At 34.3% G+C, this 26255-nt stretch overlaps 1 protein-coding gene across 2 annotated transcripts in view; it reads left to right on the top strand.

Annotated features, from left to right (window-relative positions):
- Window positions 1–25771, top strand: part of EDTP (Egg-derived tyrosine phosphatase) — a 57482-nt gene extending 31711 nt beyond the window's left edge. Inside the window, exons 7-10 of one of the 2 annotated variants that reach the window (XM_069837058.1) lie at window positions 1946–2158; window positions 3257–3358; window positions 15826–15918; window positions 24411–25771. In XM_069837058.1, the coding sequence (XP_069693159.1) occupies window positions 1946–2158; window positions 3257–3358; window positions 15826–15918; window positions 24411–24573 (571 nt within the window). In that variant the 3' untranslated portion in view covers window positions 24574–25771. The remainder of the gene's footprint in view (window positions 1–1945; window positions 2159–3256; window positions 3359–15825; window positions 15919–24410) is intronic. The other variant, XM_069837059.1, reaches the window with a different exon arrangement.
- Window positions 25772–26255: the final 484 nt, after the last annotated feature.

Raw genomic sequence — 26255 nt, 5'->3', positions numbered from 1 at the left:
TGAATCTTAATTAACTCTTGGATTTATGTATATAGGCAATAAAATTGCTACGGACGCCCTTTGTGTGCTATGTAACAATGTGTTAAGTAACACTTCTTTATTACCTGCAAAACTGCGTAGCCATTTGGAAACAAATCACTCCAAATGTAAGAACAAGAACATACATTTTTTAAACGTAAACTTGAAAGGTAAATACAGTGTCAGAATGCATTGGTGTAAAGAACGAAAACTGACAATGAAAATGCTACAGAGGCGTCATACCGGGTGAGTTGTGACACGAGGAAACAACACCATTCTTCTTATTAGCAATTTGAAGCTATTTTTTTTATAATTATGCATGTAATTACTGAAAAAAATGTACGCAGTTATAAATAATAGTACTGCATGTTTATGAACGCTTGGGTATGCATGGTAATTAATGTTGTTGTAGACATATTGTCGATGTTAAATACGTACAGAATATAAATACGGAGGCACATTAAATTTATATCTGTAGTCCCGTCGCTTTAATTTCCGGCAGCCAATCAATTTGCAGGTCGGCTACATTTAAACGTGTGTGTCATGTGATTCGCTGATGAAGATGTAAAGCATTTCTTAAGGCTGGATAAATATTTAATATACAATCGCCCGCCATTTTGGCTCTTTCGTTGGCGTTCATAGAAAGCGCATGAGGACGTTATTTGCTGCTCAATTATTTGCTGAATTACAGTGCGTTTGATTTATTATCATAGGAGCTACGACATGTTAAAGTTTAACGGTGTGGCAAATAGATCCCTCGTCTGGTAGCTTGGCAACGAAAGAACAAAAATGGCGAACGATACTACCTACCTAGACTTTATAGAGCTTTCACTTCCTAAGATGTAAGCAAAGAGGAGGAGTCACGCCGGGAATAACAACGTCGCGACTATAAGTATATTAATCTAGTGATTAAATTAAATTAAATTTCATTTAATTTGAGTATCTGTGACTTTTTTTTCGAGTCGAAAGGGATCGGCGATCAAAAACGTTTGGGAACCACTGCCTTACAGTGTTCTGTACTGAAAACTTTCTTCTATTGTAAGTGTATAAAATAGTCTGTCATTTGGATTGTGAACGAAATACTTACGTGTAAATGCTATGAATACTTACAAAAGCATAAATATGGTCTTGACAATATCTTACTTATTACTTAGTACAGATCAAGATACCTGACTTAGTACAGATCCAAAAAAAAAAAAAAATGAGCCACTTGAATTTTGTTTCTGGGTCTGTACTATTTAACAATGTTAATATAAAATAAACATAATTTCATTTTCCTGAAAAACTGTGAAAATTGATTTATTACATGAATAATTTCGAGGGAAAAATTGTTCCGGGCCGGGCATCGAACCCGGGACCTTTGGTTTAACGTACCAACGCTCTACCAACTGAGCTACCCAGGAACTCTACCCGACACCGATCCAATTTTTCCCTCTATATCCACAGACCTCAAAGTAGGCTGACAACCATCAAGCAACCAACTTCGAGTGCACACTAACTCTGTGTGACTTAAATTGTGGTTTTCTGTTAACGAACAGTGACGTGTATTATGCAAATCAAGATTTCAGGTATCACTCCCTGTAAAGTTGATTTGAATAATTTCGAGGGAAAAATTGTTCCGGGGCCGGGCATCGAACTCATGACCTTTGGTTTAACGTACCAACGCTCTACCAACTGAGCTACCCGGGAACTCTATCCAACACCGATCCAATTTTTCTCTCTATATCCTGATTTATTACATGTTGAAATACAATATTTAGTAACATTTTTTATGTTGAATTAAACACTAATATTATGATAATTCAATTTTTTACTATATAGCAATTTAAAATTATTAATTAACTTGTTTTTATTAACATAATTTTACAGAGAACTAATCTTTTTTCATTAACGATGAGTGTAGCAGTGAACTGTTCTGTTTTCCCAGAAATTTTCCATTTTACAACAGTCAGACCACCTGGCCACCACACCTTCAGTCGTCAGTTGTAGAGTCTAGTCCTCCCCTCCCCGGACTGGGAGCAGTGGGTGCCCAGCCTGGCTCAAGGTCTCCACATCCCAGCCGAACAAGTCCTGTGGCAGTGCCTGTATCTAGTCGGCTACGGCAGCGGAATGATTCCAACAGCTCGTTGAGTGTGGGCAGGTAAGGCAGATCTTTAATAATATTGCAGTGCTAATGTTGAATTTCATATTGAAAGACAGAAATCAAGTTTAATAATTTATTATCCTAGTCAAGTGTATTTGTAGTATACTGTTTTCGCTGTAAGAAAAATCCTAATGTAAACACAAGCACGTTGCTGTCATACCCGTGATTGGCTCCCATTCGAAACACTCACACAACACAGGAAAATATAGTCCGTATTTGGAAACTATCATCTTGTATTATTTGAAAATAAAAAATTGAATTCTAGTTGTTAAATACAATGAAACATATAACTTCACTCATATGTAAAATGATATGTAAAAGAGAAGCTACTTTTATATTTTGTTATGTACTATGAACGCGGATGAATACAAACAGTAATACCGAAGTAGTCTGTTCTTGTAACAAGCTGGCGTCACTTGAGCTCGTAGTTGTTCACATAAGCACGTGGTACTGAAGTATGGCTTCTGCATCCTCGATGTGTGTGGTTATTAAACATAAGAGTGGAAACTGTCTCAAAAGTGGAGAAAAACAAATAGTCTTAAATGTATATTAAGTTATGTGAGTTTTAATTACAGTAATTATAAATTAAATGTTTCCTAAGCAAATGAATGCATAGTAGTGAGGTTAGGTCTACTTTACGAGTAACGGGAAATGTTTAACATGAAACAGAATGTACAACAGTAGGCGCGAACATGTACTGAGAATCTATGGTGCCAAACAGCGGCCAATGAAGCCTCACTTCAGTCATGTGCTATTGTTTATATTAGGATTTTTCTTACAGCGAAAAGATTATAATGGTGGGGTGTGGCAACATTCTTCCTTCAGAGCTCTGAACTGTGATAGCTCTAGAAAAATCATTGTGACATAATGGCGATTTTGTCACAATGTGACTTTTGTGTTCAGTCGGTTCTTGGCGATTGCGAATGTTGCTGAGTTATCCCAAAATGAATATTGCAGAATTTGTACCAGTTTACAAGACTTGTGAAGATTTCGTGAAAATGTTGTTGGGAATGAAAATTTTCAGAAATTCTGATTACATTATGGAGTTCTTAATTGAATATAATTACTGAAATAGTCCTATATGCATTTTCACAGCTGGCAAATGATCTCGGGGACGGGAAGTTTAAGGGGATCAGCTTCCAATTCTACAGGTGATTCCTCAGCTCCTAATTCACAGAACAACAGTAATAATGACATGTAAGTCGCACCATGTGCTTGTCACGAATGTTTTCATATCTGTTCTCTGTGTAGAGTTCGTGTCTGTGAAGTATTAGTGTAGAAGGCATGTATGTGTATTGGCATTTGCTCCTTTTGCATGTTGTTGCTGAAACTCGAGTAGAAGGGCATTCTTAGGCCCAATTGTATAAAACTCCCTTACTAAAGATCAACTTTGATCGAAGATCGAAAAGTAAACCGAGTTCAGACACTTCTTCTATTGTATAAAACTTTTCTGCGATCAAATTACCTTGGTTCAAATGCAATCTAAGTTCACGTGAAAAGGATTTGGCAACATCGCATAAACAGGTGAAATACGTGATGCGCGGACCATGTTATACAGGTTTGTTCAGTGTTGCCAATCAAGCGATTTTAACTCTTTTTCAACAACAATTTCTTTTAACTTTTATATTGCTTAAATAGGGATTTAGTGACCTTTTTAGCACCCCATAGTGACAAAATTTAATCTTTCTTTGTTGATAATGACAAAATCTAGCGACTTTACAACTACTTTTTGGCGACTTTCCGTATTACACTCTGTTGGAGACACTGGTTTTTTTTTTTCAATGTAAATAATGGCGGACATTAAGAAGAAGGTTGACTGTTCTCCAAGTTGTTATGTTATGGTGTTTTATACTGCTAAACATAATAAAGCTTTATAAAACGACAATTTTCGTTTAGTAATACAGTTAATTGAACATTTATGAATGTACCTATCATATCCATTAATAATTAATGGTTGTTATAAACATAATATAATTATAGGTTATGTTGATACTGCTGAACACGATACAGCCTTATAAAATATAAGAATGTTTGTGTATTAAGGCAAGAAATTGAAAGAGGTATATATAAATGTACCTGACATATCTATTAATATTAATAATAATGGATATTTTATTTGCACAATCTGTCACTCGTATATTTCAAACAGAAAAGAAATAACTGAACTTGGATCATCTAACTTAATCGGAGAAATTTCTTCAGTCAAAGTTGACTTTAGTTTGAGACAAATTAATCTCAGATTAGACTTTATACAACACAAAATTCCAAGTTCAGCTGAAACAAGGATCAATTTAACCTCTGATCTAAGATTAAATGGTTTATACAATCGGGCCTTACTGTTGTTTAGTCAACTGTCCGAAGACAGGTTTGAACCTCATAAGCGACACAAATAAGGCATCACTTATGAGGCAACTAAGCTAGGAGATAATGGTGTAGAGTGGCCAGTTCCTTTCTCCCTCCATTGCATAAATCACTGACTAGTAACATATTTCACTAATCAGACTTCAGATGTATACAAACAATTGTTCTTCCTCTGACACATATTGTCAATTGAGATGTACTGCGTGGTAATGTATGTATGTATCAGCCAGAATTCAATTAGAGGTAACATTTAATTTCCTGCTTTTAAAGCATTTTTAAAATTACTATAAAAAATAGAGGACACTAATTTTTGCGACTGTCTTCCATTGCCCACACTAATTTAAAATTTTCATGACAAACCTGAAAATACAGTGAGGTTAGTTGGGGATGCTCAGGTTTTCGTCCAGAGTCGGCCTGGCTATCAATGTGTTGATTACTGCAAGAAACACACAAGCGTCTCTAGCACTTTTAGGCGTACAATCCTACTGTTACAATGCTTAAAAGTTACAATACTTACCAAGCTCATATTCGTTGCTCAAAATGTCCTCCATTTACTGCAACACACATTTGACATCTTTTTTATGAAATTTGCAGTCATTCTGTAGGGCCTTAATTTAAGTAATTTTGTTGCTACACGAGCAGAATTTTACTTATTCCAGTTTTCTGTGCTAAACACGTGAAGGATTTTTGAGGGGTGTGTTCCAATCTTTCACCAATCTTGTCTAATTTCTCTTCCGACAGAACATGACATTTTCCTTCGGTTTTTCATCATTTACCGAACCTGCCCACATGAACTTTTTATAAAGTCTTTTTATTGTACTGGCAGCTGGAATAGGTCTCTGGAAACTTTTCCCGAAATTTGTGTCTTGTCGCCGCACAAGATTTTTTTTTCATATGTATATATTGTATAGATAAGTATGTTCACATAATGAATAATTCATTACAACAGTAGCCTACACAGAGCACTTTAAACTTAACTTAAACTTTTAAGATTACAACTTTCATCGCCAACTTACTTCTCACAACACAACTAAAGCGATACTGTAGTGTTATTCATTGTTTGCGCACGCCGAGAGTGAGGATGCACTATTTCCAGTGATCATGCCCTCTCTTGGCGGGGAACAGTTACTGCAAAACCCGAGATCCCCAGCTAACTTCACTGTATATCTAAAATGCTATTTTCTGATACTGAACAAAGATAATTGTTTTATATCAAATTTTTAGTTTAGCAGAAATATCAGTACCATATTTCGTCATTGATTACAATATCCTGTTTTAATCTGAAGCAATATTTTATACCTGCTGTAGCAATTAACTCACTTCACCTTATATGAGATGATAGAGAATATTTCCTTCTTTTTACATGTATCTAGTACAGCAGATAAACATAAAATACTAGTAGTTTAACCATTGGAACTTTATGGTTAAAGTCAGCCTCAGTACGAGGGGGATCCAGGAAATAACGACCGTTTTGTTTTGTTGTAATAATTAAAAAAATATATTTATTTGAAAAAACAAAGTTTGTTACATAACTGAAGCTTCCTTTACTTCTCTACATAATCACCACCTACATTAAAACATTTGTCGTATCTGTTCAGTAGCTTTAGAATTCCCGTGTTATACTCCTCTGCCGCCAGTTCATTAAGCCAGGTGTTCACTGTCTTCTTCAACTCTTCATCACTTCCAAAATGTGTACCACCCAGAAAGTCTTTCAGCTTAGTGAAAAGGTGAAAATCGCTAGGAGCAAGGTCTGGACTATAGGGCGGATGATCAAAGATTTCCCAGCCGAATTGATCCAGCAATTCTCGAGTTGAAGCAGCAGTGTGCAGGCGGGCGTTGTCGTGAAGAAGCATAACTCCTCTCGAAAGCATTCCTCGCCTCTTGTTTTGGATGGCTCGCCATAGTTTTCGTAAAGTCTCACAATAACGATTTGCATTGATCGTAGTGTCTTTTGGCATGAAATCCAGCAAAAGAACACCTTTGCGATCCCAAAAGACAGTAGCCATGACTTTTTGTGTTGAGAGAGTCTGTTTGAATTTTCTCGGTTTCTTGGGTGATGAGGGATGATGCCACTGACGTGATTGGCGCTTGGTCTCTGGGGTGTTGTGAGACACCCAGGTCTCATCACCAGTCACAATTTGATCAAGAAAGGCATCTCCATCTGTGTGATATCGCATCAAGAATGTCAATGCTGAGGCCATTCTCTGAGTTTTGTGTTGGTCACTCAGTTGCCGTGGAACCCATCGTGCACAGATTTTGTGGTAGCCAAGATTTTGCGACACAGTTTCACCAAGCAAAGAATGAGAAATGTCAGGAAAGGCAATATGCAATTCGTCGAGTGATGTGCGCCTGTCTTGCAAGATTCTGTCGTACACTTTAGTCTTCAGGTCTTCTGTGATGAGTGATGGGCATCCGGGTCGAGTTTCATCGTGGACATTTGTTCGCCCATTGTTGAACATTTCGCACCATTTTCTCACATTTCTTTCATTCATTACAGTATCACCATACACTTCTTTCAATTGCCGGTAAATTTCTGCAGGTTTCAAATGTCGGGCATTCAAAAATCGAATCACACTCCTGACCTCACAGTCGGCGGGATTATCAATCACGTCGTTCATTTTGAAGTAACACAAAATGCACAATGGCGACTTGTTGCAACCAGTACTCACAACATTATGAGAACACATGTTAAGGAAGCCAGTTGACCTTCAAACAAGGAAGGGGAGTCAGCTGCGCGGCGGGTATGCTCGAATGGTCGTTATATCCTGGATCCCCCTCGTAGATTAGTGTTGACTATAGGTGCCAATATTGGGTCGAGCAGGACTCTGTATAGAAGTGCGATAAAACTTTAATTGTTGGTTCTCAAAAATTCCCTTGCATATTTTACAGAAAATAGCATCACTTGATTTTACATATAATACCCATGGGAAAATTGCTTGACCCAAGATGATTGAAAACTACGGCTCTTATGCATTACTTTTCCTTTCACTGCTTTGTCCACCCTTTGTTGTTCCCTACAGCGATGACGAAGATGAGCTATTAGTGTCACTGTTACTACTACAACCCAATCTAGCGTTCTGTTCCCGTTCATTGCAGCTTTATTCTGGACAATTTTATTGATTAAGAATTTATCCATTATGAATAGTTACATCGCAGTCACTGACAACATTTATTACTTAACAAACACACACCTGTGATGACGACCATCATAAAAAAATGGTCACTAAAACTGAATGTTGATAACAGTTATTTTAAATTTCGTAACAAATTTAATTATTTATGAAAAAATTGTTGAACATTAATAATAATTTGTGAACTAATATTAGACATAAATACAGTTGAATACACTGTTAATTTATTCTGTGTTATTTTTTCTACTTGGTGGTACCACAGTCTACTATATACAGTCGCGAAGCTCAATATGCAGTAAAAATGCAAACATGGGTAGTTGCCCACCACTAGGATCTCTACTATCGCCTCATCATCACAGATCTCTCCTAGCAGATGACAAAATATGTTACACTTTCGTTGTCGTGTTCTTTTGGAAAAATTAACACCTTCCTTCCATTATTGAAATATTAAATGGATAAAGTTCATTTATTATTTTAATGAAGTATATTAAATTCCACCATAAACTCGAAGATACCTGCAAGAAATAGGTTAATATTATTTTTGTTTGTGCAAAACGAACTGAAATTTACTATAATCGCTTCACTCATTCAAGATTATAGCGATAATGAACTATGAAACCAATAAATATTAATTTGCATTTCCCTTTACAACAATAATATAATAACAATAATAATGGAAATATGAATTAATGGGAGTAACTTACTTGTACCGGTACTTGTAGTGTAGGCTTACGTAGTTAACAAAGTGGGATGAGGTTAAGCAATAATAATCACACCAGAATTAGAAATAAAACGTGATCAATAAATTTTATTGTAACAGACTTACTTTTTCTACGTCTCTAGTAAAGTAACAAATAAAAATAACAACAAAATTAACAGCTATAATTAAAAACATATCCTTTGAAAAAAAAGTAGGCCTAAGTTGTCTGAAAATGTACAATTATTCAAGGAATCAGCTGATACAGACGTAGAATTAGTGCAAAGCTTTTGTTTCTCAGCTGTAGGTAATAACAGAACAGGTTTATTTGAAACATCAAATAAAGTTGGAAGTGCATTCCAGATTAATTCATTTTTGTTTTCATTCATGAATTGTGTGTTTTCGAAATGAAGAGAGCAAAACTTTATATTATTATAAAGATATGCTTTAAATTCATTCCCTCCTGCTGTTTATTAACCACTTTTTGCATCTAGAAGTAAAATAGGATTTTTCTTCACGAGCATCAGTGCGAAATACGCAACGACCTAGCACTCGATGGAAATAAGACTCAGTCCACTCTCAATCCAAAGTCGACTGTGGACAGTCTATTGTTTCTAGTTGCTAACCGCTTGGAGCGCTTTATCGCGAGATTTGCAAAAAATCACCTCAAGCTTCGCGACTGTATATAGTAGACTGTGGTGGTACAATGACCATGACTATTCGATTTCAGTAGTTCATAGATTTGAACTGAACTGAAAAGAAATGTGGATCATAGACATGTGGGGATTCATCGATCTCAAATGCAGGATAAGAGAGAGGGATAGGTATTGTGAGTTGTGTCACTACCTTGGTCATTGCAACAGTTGACCCTCTCTATGGATTTGAAGTAACCATTTTTGGCTTTTGTCCTAAATACTTAAGGCGTTATTTCACTTTCAAATAAATTAATTACTTTTTTAACATTAGTCTCTCTTAGAATTATTTGGAGGGGTGGGGTCCCCTCTATTAATTTCATTCGGGGGCAACGCCCCTGCCTTTATAAGTTGAAGGAGCAGAAATTGCCTTGTCCCTCAGAGTCGTTGCCTGTGATGTTGGCTACCCTTACCCCAAGATATGGGAAGCTGGATTTGTATTCACAATAATTTTAAATTTGGCTTCCATGAGGTGGTTAAGTAAAGCTGTTGGCTTCTGTAGTAGGCTTAGTGCATGTGTTAGGTGTCTTTGTTCATGAATAAAGATGAATGATGAAAAATTCCATATCCAGATGCACCCTCTTATCAACTGTGTCACATAACTGTTTTACACTACATCCCCTTTGGAAGACTTTGGTTGAGAGTTTAGGTTTACACATGAACGAATTTCTAATGCACGACTCCACTCTGTTTTTCCTTTGTTTTGTTTGTGTGTTGCTTTTTCTATCTGTCTATAGATATAGGCTAACTAATCTATAACCAAGATATAGTCAAGATTTAAATTAGGTGCAAAATAAGCATCCTTTCCCTAGTCATGTGAACCAAGTGCTGCCTGAAGTGTACTTAGACAAATAGATGCTACACGAGATGGGTAATTTTTTATATCTAAAACTGTATGTACGTGATGTTCTTAAATATAAGATGACTATAAATTAAAATGAGACCAATAAGAAAAGCCAGGAACTTGCAAGGAAAAATCGCAACTGGGAAGCACAATTTTTTAATGGAATTCGTAACACTTTGTAGTCAATGTTGCTGAACATTGTGTCAGCATATTTTAGTGTCTATGTGATTCTAAGCATAAAAGCCACAATATTTCGTTATGCCAATTCTAGTGGCTTTGAAGCAGTTCGAACCTTGAAGATTCAAACAAAGTGTGGTAAATGGTGCTGTGCGACCACATTAACAAAACAAGTGGAAAATATATGAACCAGCACGGGCTAGACAATGGTATACAGTCTGTATAGATATTCTTCCTTCTAGCATGTGATGTACGTGTGTTGCAGTAGAATCTCACAAACTCGACCTAATGTGGACTGGGAGGTTGCCGAGTTACGAAAATGTCGAGTTTTATGGACTCATACAAAGGTTATATAAAACACATTATTTCAGGATACAGTATGTTAAGAAAGTGAAAGTTCAAGAGTTTTTGAAGGTAGCGTTAGAAAATTCAAATCTGTCTCATCACAATAATTAGGAAATATGACCCTCTTCTTCAGTAAGTTTATGAAAATTTTCTTTAAATTTGTGAACACTTTCCGTGTCGGCAGAAAGTTCTTCACACAAACACTCAGTTGCCTGATTCTATAGCGCTTCTTCCACCTGTCGAGTCACCCAGTGCTAGCAGTAAATCCATACTCGCTTTCTTCCTGAAATTCCTCACACATATGTGTAAAATGTACCATACGCAACACATGTAAATGAAGGTTGTCCACAAAATTTGCAAGCTTTCTCCTACAATATGGGTCCTGTAATCAGTGTTCCATATCTTTGCTGCCTAAACCATAGATACAGCACCTCGCTGACTTTTCATACTTGCCTCCTTTCATGTTTCTTTTTTTTCCTTTAAAGACGAGATACGCAAATGAGACACTTTTTAATTGACTTTTTTTATCAACATCGAACTGATTCAAAACCACTTAGTACTCAACTGTATTTAGTTTCATTCTGGAGAGGGGTAGCAGAGAGCTGTCAGTTATGTGGTTTTCACCAGTTGCAGAATAATAAGAAACGAAAAGTGACTACAGTGCTTCAAGAAATGCAGTCACTCTGCTAACATTAGACAGCAATCCATCATTAAGGCTGGTTCACAATAAACTGGGAACGAGAACCAGAATGAAAATGAGAAGCAGAGGACGTGAATATGAAAATTTTTGATTCACAATAAACCGAGAACGTAGACGACTATGCATATCGATATGCATGTCAATAACGATATGTAAAGTCGATATTACGCATTCTGATGTTATTTGTGTATAATTGACCAATGGCGTTCTCTCATGAGTACAAGGCAGCCAACATAAACACAGGTTAACCAACTTCGAAATTCCAACTGAAACATTTCATTAGGTACGGTACTATAAATATGCCCATGCATCTTTATTATCACAACCTATTTTAAGTCTACCATAACGTAAAATAATTAGAGAAGAAACATTTGTAATAGAACAAAAATGAACACAACAGTAGTTATTGAATTGAAGCGTGAATATGTAGTGTGTAATACAACCAATACAGTAATAAAATATGATTCACTTACGATCGGTGTTCAAAGATGCAGCTATTGAAAGCCATGTATTCTCCTTCATTTTCTCATCTTTATACGAGGCGTGCCACTTATTGTAAACGTGAGGATTTTCCTCAACACCCAATATTAGAATCTCATCAAATAAAACTTACTCCATGATGCACAGAACAAAATAATGCATAGGTTATGTCACGGTCTTCTTGCTACAAAATATATGACAAAATAGCTTTTAGATAGCAATAGAATGAATCTAGTGGGCTGTGATCGGAAATGTGAATGCCAAAGTTGAAACTTGGCTAACTCTCCGTTCCCGATCCCGGGCTCCGGCAAGCTTTTCATTAATTGTGAATGCTCACATTTAAATGTACACATTTTAACAATTTTACCGTTTTTGTTTTCGTTCCGATTCTCGTTTCCGGTTTTTTGTGAACCAGCCTTTATAATGAGTAATATAGTCCGACATTTAGTATAAAATACTCTTAAGAAATGGCAATTTCTGAAAATGTGGATCATCTGTAGTGACAGACTCTGATCTTGGCAACATGTAACATTGCCTTCAGACGGACCGCACAGACCAGTTCCCTCCACTCTGTAGGATTGAAGGAACTAGGCCTACTGTGTTTCCACAAAGGCCACTAATTTGCATCACATGGCAGTCATTAAAATTACAGAATTTGCAGCACTGCCTGCTTGTAGAAGCCATCTTTTTACACATTTCTTGCTGACTCGAGAATTTCTTGTACAGAGCCTCAAATTTTTTTCTTTAGATAGCACCACAAGGCAGAGAGAGGATTGGAATATAGTTCTTTCGACTCCTAACAGATGGCAGAACATGGTTTCTTAATCCATCTTGAATCTTGCGTACACTACTTTTAACATTTAAATGTAACTGATTGGTTGATTGGCAAACTTACTCGTAATCATATAAATTAGTTTTTATTTTTTAGTCAATCACTTATCATGTTATGATGGCAGAAATGGATTCTGTTACATCAAGATACAATGTTAATATACGTCACAAATATTTTCGACTTATTTTCAAGTCATCTTCAGGTGATAGTTTTTTTACAAACAACATTTGAACTAGGTGAAATATTATTTAAACACATTTATAAAACACTAGTAAATAGTCTGACCATGCATACTTTACATAAAATGGTTAAATGGCGTACATAGTCTTAAAATTAAATTGACATACAGATAGAAAGCCTTCCAATGAACATAATTATAATACAATATATTGAGAGGCATACAGTATGCCTGAATTATGAAATTAAAAACATTTAAAATTATTATATATAAAAATTGGAGACTAGATTTGTTCTTTATGACGTTCAATGTATTGGAAGACTGTATGAAGTGGATGTAAAAGAAAATCTCGGTCTATTCGCCATGGTGAGAGGCATTATGTCTGAAAAAATTAATCAAAAATGTCTTAAAATTTTGACGTATATTAATATTGTATCTTGATGTAACAGAATCCATTTCTGCCATCATAAAATGATAAGTGATTGACTGAAAAATAAAAACTAATTTATATGATATTTCACAAACTTATCTGAACTCAACATGACCTTTAAAAACTTACTCGTGTTAAATTACATAAGCAACTGTGGCTTACAGCTGTTTCGGTAACATGTAATAGTTGTGACAAGTTCTACATTGGACAGGCAGGCAGATAATTCCAAACACGCTACAAAGAACACATTAAAGCAATAACCAGAGGACACAATACATCCACATACGCCGAACACATAACCAATGCTAACCATAAATACAGTAACATAAATACAGACATGGAAATCCTACACATACAACCCAAAAACCGAAAACTCAACACACTAGAACAATATGAAATACACACACACACTAAAACACACCCCGATCAAATTCTCAACACACAGATCAATTTCAGAACACACACACTATTTGACTCCACTTTTCAACACACAAACACACCCCCACAACAGGCAGCGAAGTTCTGGATGACGCCGAGATCTAGTAGGCTCTGAGGATGGTGTGAAGAAGCACCGAAACAGCTGTAAGCCACAGTTGCTTATGTAATTTAACACGAGTAAGTTTGCCAATCATCCAATCAGTTATGGTTTCTTAGTTAAAACCACGTTCAGAAATTCCATTCTATGCTTTGAAAGCCTTGTTTCTATTGCATCAACCATGCCGACAGAGTGATGATCGATGGAAGGATACATAATTTAATTTGTCTGCCGTCACTCTAATGGTCTAAGCAGCGAAAAGGTTAATCCTGAGTTATCTCGAAAATCTTCTGTGGCCATGTTCAGATTTATGACTGGTCACAAAATTGCCTCAGTGAGCACTTTCATTGAATTGTTTTCTTTTTTTTTTCTCCCATAATGCTTGTTATGCACAAAGGACACGGAATGAAGGACAAATAGCGAATCTTCCTTCTACATATTGGGAAGTAAGAAGGAAAGTAACTTCAGTGTTAAATCCTAAACACATATGCAAGCGGGCGTGCACGCACATACACACACACACACACACACACACACACTGCTATTGAAAGAATTTGAGATATGATTCTGATGTAATTACTCAACAGTCATTTTGACAACATTTTAACAGCCAGGAATGCACAAGTTCCAAATTGCAAGACAAACATAAGGTGGGTTCTTCAAGTTGGAAAACATCTACTCAAACAAAGCATCCACTCACTTCGTCGTACAGTCCATATTGTGTGAGTAGGAGCTGCTGTACCGTACGTAATAGTCCACGATGCTCTGTTATTTGCCACTCATGAGTCCTCAACATTCTAGATCGAAGTTGTATGTTGCACTAAGAATTGAATTTCCACCCATTTAAATTTCTTTCCATGCTTAGAAAAAAGCATGATTGTATCTATGCAACTGCGGAAATAAGTTTCTGATTAGTTCATTTTCTTATGATTCAACAATTTATGTCAGTTAGCCATTCGTCATGCTTAATGTTGCCAGTGTGGTGGATGTCTTCTTGTAAAAGTTAGGTTTTTGACTCTTCCGACTTCGCAGTAACGGTTTCATTGCTGGTTTTTTCCATTTAATCTTTGGTTTCCCTATATCTCTGGTTACCAAAGTTCTGTAGTTATATGCTGTTTTTTGCAGTATGATATCTGTCATTCTGTATATGATGTAACCAATTGTCGCAGTAGTCTTTTATCATTTACGGCATAGATGTATAATTCTCTTCTTGCAACCTCATTTTCTATCAAGTCTTATCTTTTATAATTCCTTTGTGATTCTCTTAAATCTCATTTCTATACTTTGTACTTCGAGTTTTTGTGTTACTACCCATGTTTCAGAACCATAGAGTAGAGAAGGTACAGCTGTTGCTTTATAAAAGTACAGTCTAATTTCCTTTCTTTTTATTTTTCAAGGTTCAATGGATGGTACGACACATCTCTTGGAGTTTTGTCAACTCTTTAGTTATATCGTGTTCTGAATCATTTTTAATTTGCAATCTAGATAGATAAAGATTATTGCCAACCCCATCAGTTTAGTATCAACTACAGCTTTTGGTCCCACTATTGATTTTCCCCAGAAAACTGTTATTCTTCTTTTTTGATCTGCTAATATTTTAAAACATATTTCATGCTTATTTTATTTAGATGGTTCAGGGAAAATTGAAGATTTTTTTTAATTACCACATAGCATATGCGAAAACGTTAAAAATTGTTCCATAATTTAATTGTATGCTACAACTAACATGCATTTCCATTTTGTAATTACATCAATTCAGTATTAAAAAGATTGGTTGACATACTGCACACTCGACACTTCTGTTGTATGGTGGATAAAATTATACATACTGCTTGAAGTGCCTATGATACATGCTGTTGAACTCAGAACTTCAAACTTTTCACATGAGATCTTCAAAATTATATCCACTAATTTCTTGCTTTCCGTATATTGTACTGAATTTGAGCTGTTTCTAGAATCCCTTTACTTGAGCAATTATAATTTGAAAGGAACCTCCATAACTTGATTTTGCATTATTAAATCTATTAGAAAATTAGGAATTATTATTATTAGAACACTCACTCTGAGTACATAAAATTCTACTACATTGTATGAAAACCACTAAATGTCAAGGAACCTGCAACATGTCGATATTCAAATGATTTAGTTTCGGTTTTGTTTTCAAATGAGTTAATTTTTTGCCTTCAATATGATCTTTAAACTATACTGCGTAAAATTTCTGAACTCTTATGATTACTTATAAAATATATGTTGTATTTACAGATGTGATGGACAAATGTCTTCAGAATCCAGCACCACAATCGTTGAAGATGAGTGCTTTATTTATAATTCACAGCCTTCTGACTATGTCAGTTTGTAAGTGTTGATTGCCAGTAATTTATAATTAATTTTTCATACATTTCTTTAACATGCATATTTTTACAAAGTGACATTGGGATGTCACTTGTTGGACGAAAGAATCGAGCTTCCTAGTCTGATTTTCAAGTATTTTAACAGTAAGCAAAATGTTAGTGAGTTGTTTCGTAATGAGAACGGAAGAGAGTCATAACTGTGTGATTTGAAACTTACTTATGTTAGTGCTGTGTTAAGCTAGTAAGTCTTATTGCCATCATCTTTTGACTCAGAGGAATTACATTTTATCAAATTAATTATGTTACCAAATATTAGTGCATTTGAATTTTCAAAATGGCAGTAAAATCTCTGTATATTTTAAAAAACGGGAATTTTGTATAAGAAATATGTAGTGTGTAACGCAGTATGATTAGAATGACAATATTCGTGTACAAATTTGTCACTTCGGAATAGGATGTGAATTATGATAAAGCATTTACAAAGCATATGAAATAAATTCCTAATATCGAACATTCACGTCTTTAAAGGGATTGTAAGAAAATAAAATTTTTCAATATTACTACAAATTCGATAAATGTTATACTTACTATGTAGTTAAAATTAGTAGGCTTTCCCTCCTGTAGCACAAGTGTAAAGACAGGGAATAGAAGGAAGAAAATATAAAAGAAGAGAAATGAAGGGCTGTTAAAGGGTGTATTACTGACGGTACTTCTCTTTTAATTTAAGACGCAAATGTCTTTTATGTGTTCCAAGAATCCACCCTCCCAATGATTTGTTTTCAGTACAGAGGTAGTCTTAATCTCTTCGTAAACCTGATGGTTTTATTAATTTCATATAAATATTTTCATAACATTTCCTTGTCCATCCAGCAGAGATCTGATTTGGAAGGTAAGAATAATTTAAATGAAGAATTAGACATAGATTTAATTTTAGATAACTTCGTCACAAATTTCATTATTTGGGCCATATTAAATGCACCTCAGGTTAAGTTTGTCAAAATTTGAAGCACAATTTTGTGTCAGATTTCTTCTGTGAACTGTAAAGAATGTTTAACTCTTCACACCATTTTCCATTGTTTAGTGTTACAACTTACTATCTGAGGTCGTTTCCCATGGCTGTGCTTTTCATTTCCATTTTTAATTAATACGCTTTATCATACTTACATTTCTATTCATAGTTTTATCACTTCAGAATGCACCCACATTTCCTATAACATAAACTGATGCACTTCTGTTTGGTACCTTCGTATTATTATTCTTTTATTCATTACTGCTTCTATGTTATTATTACAGTTTTGTAATATTCTGGTTCTTCCTTTTTGTGCATTATGTATTGCCGTTATTGTTTAATGGCAGCATGTAAAATGAGCATTGCAACGTTATAAATTATAATTAGTTCTTAATTTAACAACAGAATTATGAAACATTCCAATTCAGAGGATAATTTACAAAGAGGATTGTATACATTAAATAGAATATTAAAAGATTTTGGGATGGAAATTTCAGCACAAAAATCAAAAGTAATGGCATTTTTAGGACAAGACCCAGTCAGAAGTAAGATAATACACAATAACCAATGCCTCGAACAAGTGCAAAATTTCAATTATCTGGGTTGTGAAATATCTTATCAAAATGAAAAAGATGTGAACAAGAAAATTACCAAATTTACACAAATTCTAGGAATAATAAACAATACATTAAAAGCTAAATTAGTACAAAAATCTACAAGGATAAAAATATATAATACACTAGCATTACCCTCCCTTTTATACGGAAGCGAGATTTGGTCATTAAAGAAAAAAGACATGAAGAGAATCAAAGCAATGGAAGTGAAATTTTTCAGGAGGACAGCAGAATATACTCTTTTAGATCGAAAAAGGAATGAAGAAATTTTAGAACAATTAGAAGTAGAGTCAGTAGAAGAAAAAATCAGCAGATACAAATTCAATTGGCTAGATCATGTAAGAAGAATGGAAAATTCAAGAATCCCAAAAATTATGATGCAATATAAACCTAGAGGACATCGTCGACCAGGAAGACCTTTAAGAAGACTGCTAGATGGGGCCGAAACAGGTCTACAGAGGCCTAATTCGTGAAGGATGATGATGATGATGATGAAGTATGAAACATAGACTGTGGTAATGGATAGTAGTTTATATTCCCATAAGTTCATTTTAGTTTCAATTTCTGTTTTATAATATATGTTCTACACACAGTGAATAAAAATTGACTAACGTGCACTCCACTATGTGATATTTTAGCAAAATTCAAGATAGTTTCCTGTGCATATAGTTTTTCAATCTTGCAAGTCTTTCTCAGGAATATGGATTCGAACTAAGGATATGACAATACTGTAAATATGCTTTAGTGATGCATCATTAACAAGTACAATATTTTGGTGGTGAAGTTTGGGTGAATGGTTCGAGATTTGGCTTATAACAAAGGAATTTCGTTCATTCGCCCTAACCTTTTTACTGTCTTTACTTATCTTTATTTATTTACTTAATACTTATTTATGTAGCCGACCTGGATGGCGAGTTGGTATAGCGCTGGCCTTCTATGCCCAAGGTTGCGGGTTCTATCCCGGGCCAGGTCGATGGCATTTAAGTGTGCTTAAATGCGACAGGCTCATGTCAGTAGATTTACTGGCATGCGGCACAAAATTCCGGCACATCCAGCGACGCTGATATAACCTCTGCAGTTGCGAGCGTCGTTAAATAAAACATAACATTAACATTATGTATGTATTTTATTGTATTCAAACAGTACGACATTTGAACCAAATTAAGTTATTGCAATAATCTTGAAATTTGTTCGGAATTTTCTAATAAGAACTGTAATTTAATTTTTATATCGTTTTGAAAAAGAATGAACACCAGATGGGATTGAAACTGGCATCTCATAAGTTAAAATGATAGCCAGTTACTTACTTTAAAATTTATTGAGACTCTTAAATAATATTTTATAAATATTTAATATTAAATATACATAAATTTTAACCTATAGCTCCACAAATTCAATTAAGATCCTGGCTTGATCATCTGAAGCACTATAGTCGCAACGCTGTTATTCCCAGCGTGACTCCTTAGGAAGTCAAGGCTCTATAAAGTTTAGGTAGGTAGTATCGTTCGCCATTTTTGTTCTTTCGTTGCTGAGCTACCAGACGAAGGATCTATTTGCCACACTGTTAAACATTATCATGTCGTAGCTCCTATGATAATAAATCAAACACACTGTAATTCAGTAAATAATTGAGCGGCAAATAACGTCTTTGTGTGCTTTCTGCGAACGCCAACGAAAGAGTCAAAATGGCGGGCGATTATATATTAAGTATTTATCCAACCTTAGGAAATGCTTAACATCTTCATCAGCGAATCACAAGAGACACACGTTTAAATGTAGCCGACCTGCAATGTGATTGGCTGCCGGAAATTAGAGCGACGGGACTATAGTTGTTAGGAAAGCAATAGGGTGGGACAGATATAAGTGTAGTGTTGCTCAATCTGTTGTAACTCATACAGTAAATAAATACACAAGTTAATATGGTTTCTGAAATAATACATTAATTATAGCCCTGATCACATATAACAGATTCATCAGTCTAATGGACTTTCAAGGCAACCACTTTTATCAGTTTCATCATGCTGCCAAAAGAAGTTACATTACAATCCTTACGGAATTGCATGGAGCAACTGTACTTCAATCTAGCGGTTATTACCAAAGAATACCTTTTTGACGATACAGGCTGTGGTAATTGTTTCCATTTTATGTTGCCATTTCATAATATGGAAATGACCAATGTGATATAATGTGATCAGGGATTATAGACATATTCGGTGTAAAATAAATAATTGATAATATTTCAGAACTTTTACTTCAGTATAATGCATGGACTCATAAAATAATTCAGCGATAATGAAATCGGCACTGAAAATGTTGAGGTTGTGGGCATATTGTACTAGCAGATCCACAATTGTGGCAGTACTGTAGGATGATCTCTCTTCTATTGGGTGTGATGCTTACACATACACACACCCTCTGAGATGCTTATGGAGATTGATGTCTAAAGGACGTGTGGAGAAAGGAAGAGTGGACTGACTAGAAGTTGGTTATTATACAGGTTTGACTTCAAGTTGTTGGGCTGTAACAATTGAACTGAAAACAACTTGTTACTGAAGCGACAACATCCATCTATATTTAGTGTTGCAACACATCAGACACTTAATCCTTTATTCTGTGGGGGGAGAGGGAAACAGAAAATTGAAAATTTACGCAAATGGAACAGTATATTAATTTTCATCAAAGAATGGCATGGTGGAATGCATATCTGCCAATTTTTCTTTACGCTGTATGTAATGCATGTTATTTATTATTGTATACATAATCCTTATAGTACAGGATGGTCCACAAAGAAAGGTACCCAAAATTATTCTAGTGTTAAATGCATGATTATGGATAATGGAGTGCACTGATGTTAAATACAGATATTCCACAAACTGAAAGAAGATAACTTCCAAACATGCCTGCGTTACTGTACATGTGTTCTGGCCAATGTTTATGAAAATCCTGATTATTTCCGATATTGGTGGTAGTCTGTTGAATTTCATGTGATATGCAGTGGACGAGTCAATAAGTTGAAAATTTATGTATGATTTGAGGCTTTCTCGGGTTGGTTCGCTAATATGTTTTCGCGGGATATCAGCCGAGTTAAAATTTTGGAATGTTCTAAGCTTTCAACTGCTATCTCTGCAGCCATCTTCAGGGAAGTTGTGTCTGGACAGAAAGTCGTGGGTTATATAGATGTTAGGCTGTCTCAGGTGATACGGGATTGGTTGGCAGATCGGCCAATCCGGGGCCGGGAATTATCATTCCTCGTAAGCTCCGCCCCTCCCGGGATTCTTGTGTGAAGTTTGGTGGGCGACGAGTCATGTTCCGCCGGTTGGAATCGGCTGATATCCTGCGAAAACATATTAGCGAAGTTGAAAATTGTTTTCACAATTGGGGGTGAAAAAAAAAAAATGTCGACCTAAGGGTAGAGGACAGCATTTTTTTTGTTCCCCCCCCCCTCCATTTGATGTAAAATATTAATTTTTTGTATGTAGAGAGCTCATGGCTATAGGAACTCAACCAAATATAAATATTTTGAAAAAGAAAATTACCCAATGCAGGATTTTACTAAAATTGATATATTTAAGCCATTTTTTTTTTAAATAAATTGAAACTGTTTTTTTATGTTTTCCTTGTAAAAGCATGCTCAACAAACTGTCTGTAACAGAATTTTAATATTAGTTCCGACATTTGTAAAATAAACAGTTAAAATTTAATAACACTTTTTTGATTTCCTATTTTGCAGACAGACATATTTTTAAAATGAAATCAAATAGCAAAATTCTGTTACAGAGAAAAGTTTCGTAATAGTCTAGAGAATGTGTGTTCTAAATTTCATGCATGTACCTATAATAGTTCAGGAATTATATCCACTTTTGTCTGGCAATGTAGCAAAAAAATGAAGTTACTGGAAACAACAATCAAAGGGGGCATGTGATTTAAAAACCCAGAGCGTAGGAACTTTAAAAATGGCGTCTCAACATCTGATAAGGGACAAATACCTACAAAATATTATACAATGTATTCCACACATATCATAGAGTATTTTAAAGATTTTTTTTTTTTTTTTTTAGTTTACTCCTTTTTTTTTTACCAAAAAATACCGTCCTCTCTACTACTACTACTACGTATTGAGCTTCGTGACTGTATATACTAGACTGTGATACTACATCATAACATGAAGCAGCTGGTTATCTTCGTATTTCATCCTTCGAATTAGGTTATGTTTGTCTCTCTAATCGTAAAGTATTTTAAGATAGGTTATACAGCAAAGATTCGTAGATTCTATAAATTTCGTAACCCTGCAGTGTTATTCATTTGCTTACTTCTTTAATAATGAAAAATTTACTTCATTATAATTAACATCATGTTCTTTCGTGATCCCCACATAATGCTCCTTGATAGTTTCCCAGATTAGCCTGCAGATGCCATTAATAATGATCTTTACCCACAAACTTAATTGTTACAAAATTACAAACACTGCAAAATCATTGAAATGGTGTCAAAGGAGATGAAATTATTTCTTTTGAAGAAAATAGAAGCAAGGAAAGATATTCTATAGCACATATTTATCAAAATATATCTTAATATTATGAAATAAATATATTTAAATCGCATTAGTACATATATGTGTTAGTCTCCTTTCATTGGTAGAGAATATTTGACAATTCATTAGTAAGTTACAAATACTAGTACTTTTGTGGAACACAATCGTGAAACTTCATTGGTAATTTATAAGTATGGAGTGGTAAAGTACTATTGTAGAAAATCTTGTGGAACAGAAACTGTTTTATTTTTACTACTTACTAGAGAATTTACTTGTAATGTACATCATCATACCTTCGTGGAATAGGCCCCAGCTACTGTTTATTATTACTTGAAAGGCACACTGAGAAAGCAATGAATCCCACTAAGAACAAACATCATATAGCCTCAGACCACAGTCTACTATATACAGTCGCGAAGCTCAATATGTAGTAAAAATGCAAACATGGGTAGTTGCTCAGCACTAGGATCGCTACTATCGCCTCATCATCGCAGATCTCTCTCCTAGCAGATGACAAAATATGTTACACTTTCGTTGTCGTGTTCTTTTGGAAAAATTAACACCTTCGTTCCATTATTGAAATATTAAATGCATAAAGTTAATTTATTATTTTAATGAAGTATATTAAATTCCACCATAAACTCGAAGATACCTGCAAGAAATAAGTAATATAATTTTTGTTTGTGCAAAATGAACTGAAATTTACTATAATAGCTTCACTCATTCAAGATTATAGTGATAATTAACTATGAAACCAATAAATATTAATTTTCATTTCCCTTTACAACAATAATAATGGAAATATGAATTAATGGAGTAACTTACGCGTACCAGTACTTGTAGTGTAGGCTTACGTAGTTAACAAAGTGGGATGAGGTTAAGCAATAATAATCACACCAGAATTGGAAATAAAACGTGATCAATAAATTTTATTGTAACAGACTTTTTCTACGTCTCTAGTAAAGGCAACAAATAAAAATAACAACAAAATTAACAGCTATAATTAAAAACATGTCCTTTGAAAAAAAAAGTAGGCCTAAGCAATAATAATCCCACCAGAATTGAAAATAAAACGTGATCAATAAATTTCATTAAAACGAACTTAATTTTCCTACGTCTTTAGTAAAATAACACATAAAAATAATAACAAAATTAATAGCTACAATTAAAAATATATCCTCTGAAAAAAAAGTAGACCTAACCTTTATTTCTCTGGAAATTTAGCAGCCTGAGTGACGGAATTTTAACCTGTATCTAATGTCCTTTCGGTTAGACTGAAACATTTCATTGTGAAATTTAAGGATATAATGTATTCTAACAGTCACAAAGAACTTCAAAATTAAGAGTTTTGTTTCTGCACAGCATTCTTGTGGAAACCCAGGAACCTTTCTGAATCTTTCGGAAATCGGACAAGGGATAACTCTGGCCTCTTTCTCTTACTGTTGCTACAATTTATAGCACTACAAACGTCTCCTCCTTGTCCCATATTATTATTACAATTATTATATTATATTTTAGCCATTAACATTTTCATTACAACCAATAACGAACATTTCACAAGCATCAATGTGAAATACGCAACGAGCTAACACTCGATAGAAATATGACACAGTCCAAAGTCGACCATGGACAGTCTATTGTTTCTAGTTGCTAACTGCTTGGAGCGCTTTATCACGAGATTTGCAAAAAAAAAAACACCCCAAGCTTCGCAACTGTATATAGTAGACTGTGCTCAGACTATACTGTTTTGTTTAATTGTGCTTTGTACTTTGTATGCTATGGGATGGTCATCCCATTCAAATGTCGACCTTTTAAGATAGATGTACTTGCAAGAAAGTTAGGTAACATATTTGGTATAGCTGTAGAAATGTAGGAACTTAGAAGAAAGAAATGGGATGGTGCTGATCTCTAGTATGGATGTTGAGAACTTCGCTACTAAAGATTTACACACTCTGGCATTCATTTCTCATGGTATTATATCATTTAAAAGGTAAGATTTTTCATAGCAATGGATTTCCAGTGATAACTTACTTGAAATTTAATAACTTTACTTGAAATTTAAAATTGCTTTTCCTCTAAACTTGCTTAAATGCATCTCAGTTGTTATTTCCATGTACTCTTAATTTGTATATTATGTGTGTTAATACATTTTTAAAGGTAAATGTCTCAGAAAATTAATTTTAAAGTTGTAATTAACACCACTTTCTTTTCTTATTAAGTGAAAAGTTTGTTTGTTGTGTTTGATTTTCTGGTAGAACGATTAAAAATACTAAAGAATTGTGAGTTACTTATACAGAATAGTATAGGCTTGTGCTGAATGGTAACCATTTTGAATGTTGCAGGAGGCGAGATAGACTGCACACAATACGGACATTGTTTTACAATTCATATTGCTCAACTATAGGCTTCAAGTTTAAGAATGGCCAAGATTCGGGACTAGGAAGCCTGCTTGGTAACTTCGCTGAAAAAGTTGGCATTATTTCTACTCAGAGGACGTCAGTGTAAGAATGTTATTTTACCTCTGGTATTTGTAAGTCTGAATAAAAGCCCTATGTGAGATGTAAAAATAAGATATTTGACGAGATAAATATTTTTATAAAACAAAGTTTTATATATATCCAAGAAACAAGACCGATATGTTTTAGTGACAAATTTGGTGCTTGTTCAATACTGCCTATCAATCTACTGAATACTTTAAGACAATCTCAAAATTATAGATTTAGTTTCACCTGTATTGTAAATGCATTCTTTAAATTGTACAATTATGTCATGGTTTCTATTGACTTATATTAACTGTCTTTTTATTTATGTGTAAAAGGTTTTTTTTTTGTTCAAAATGCTTGCGTGCGTTCTGCGTGTGTGTTTATGTGGGAGTATGGAGTATGTGTGACTGCAGTCAGGGTTTACATGTATTCCCAAATGCTGTCTGAAATTGTGGGCTATATATCAAACTGATAGAATTTTAAGTACAGCAAAACCTCTTCAGTATGCCAATGGCTACATTAATTTTTTTTCTAATACTTTGAAATAAATACTATTATTTCATTTCATAAGCATTCCTTGTAGTGCAGGCATTGAGTAAAATGGCAGAAACAATAAATTAAAAGAAATAATACAATTAACTGCAGAGTTCTTTGAGTTAGAGAAACTTCCAGAGAAATGTCATGACCTTGAAATGCATATGGTATTCTAACACCATAGTTGCATTACATATTTGATTTCAGTGTGATATTAAAATTTGATAACATTTATTGTGGCATTTGCACCACTTAAAAAGTGTCATAAGTTTTACAGCCCTCTGTACCTTTCATTTACAGTTTGTTTGTTAGTCGGTTATCCTGAGTGTTAGTTTACACATATGCTCATATTTTTTATTCCAATTTGAGTTAATATGAGGACACCTTGTAGAAAGGAGAACCTTTTAGTGTCATTGTTGTCTTTTCCTTGTTATTTTGTTTCCAGAAATTTCTGGATTTTCACAAATGCTTCTATTCATGATATGATTTTATAACTTTAATCATAGTTAAGAAAAAGATATATTACAATTAATGGAGGTCTTAACTTTGAATTACCCTGAAAAAGTCATATTTTTGCCTGATCTTTCCTCATTCTGTGACACAGTTTCATTTCGAAAATATGTCTATATAATTTAATTTATTTTTATTCCAATGGTGAACATCAGATGTCATTCTTTCTTAGAATCATAATACAGACGTGGACAAATTATTAACAAAATTTACGATTTTTATGATAATTCTGTTTACAAAATTTGACTTTTCAATTTAGACTACAGTTGACAATTTTGCATATTTCTATCATTACAGTAGATAGAAATAGGTCTATGCAAATATGTCAACTGTATTCTAAATTTAAGAGTCAAATTTTGAAAAAATATGTAATGAAAATATTGAATGTTGCTAATAATTTGTAAATGTGCAAAAATGTCAACTGCAGTCTAAATTGAAGAGTCAAATTTTGAAAAGATATATATAATAAAAATCTTCAATTTTGCTAATAACTTGTAAATATGCAAAAATGTCAGTGCAGTCTAAATTGAAGAGTCAAATTTAGTAAAAATATATTACAAAAATCTTCAGTTTCGCTAATAATTTGGAAATATCCGAAATATCAACTGTAGTCAAAATTGAAGAGTCAAATTTTGAAAATATATAATAAAAATATTCATT

Source organism: Periplaneta americana, chromosome 10, assembly GCF_040183065.1.
Source record: "Periplaneta americana isolate PAMFEO1 chromosome 10, P.americana_PAMFEO1_priV1, whole genome shotgun sequence".
NCBI classification, from domain to species: Eukaryota; Metazoa; Arthropoda; class Insecta; order Blattodea; family Blattidae; genus Periplaneta; species Periplaneta americana.
Note: the sequence above shows the minus strand (reverse complement) of the source record. Positions and strands in the feature narration are given on the sequence as shown.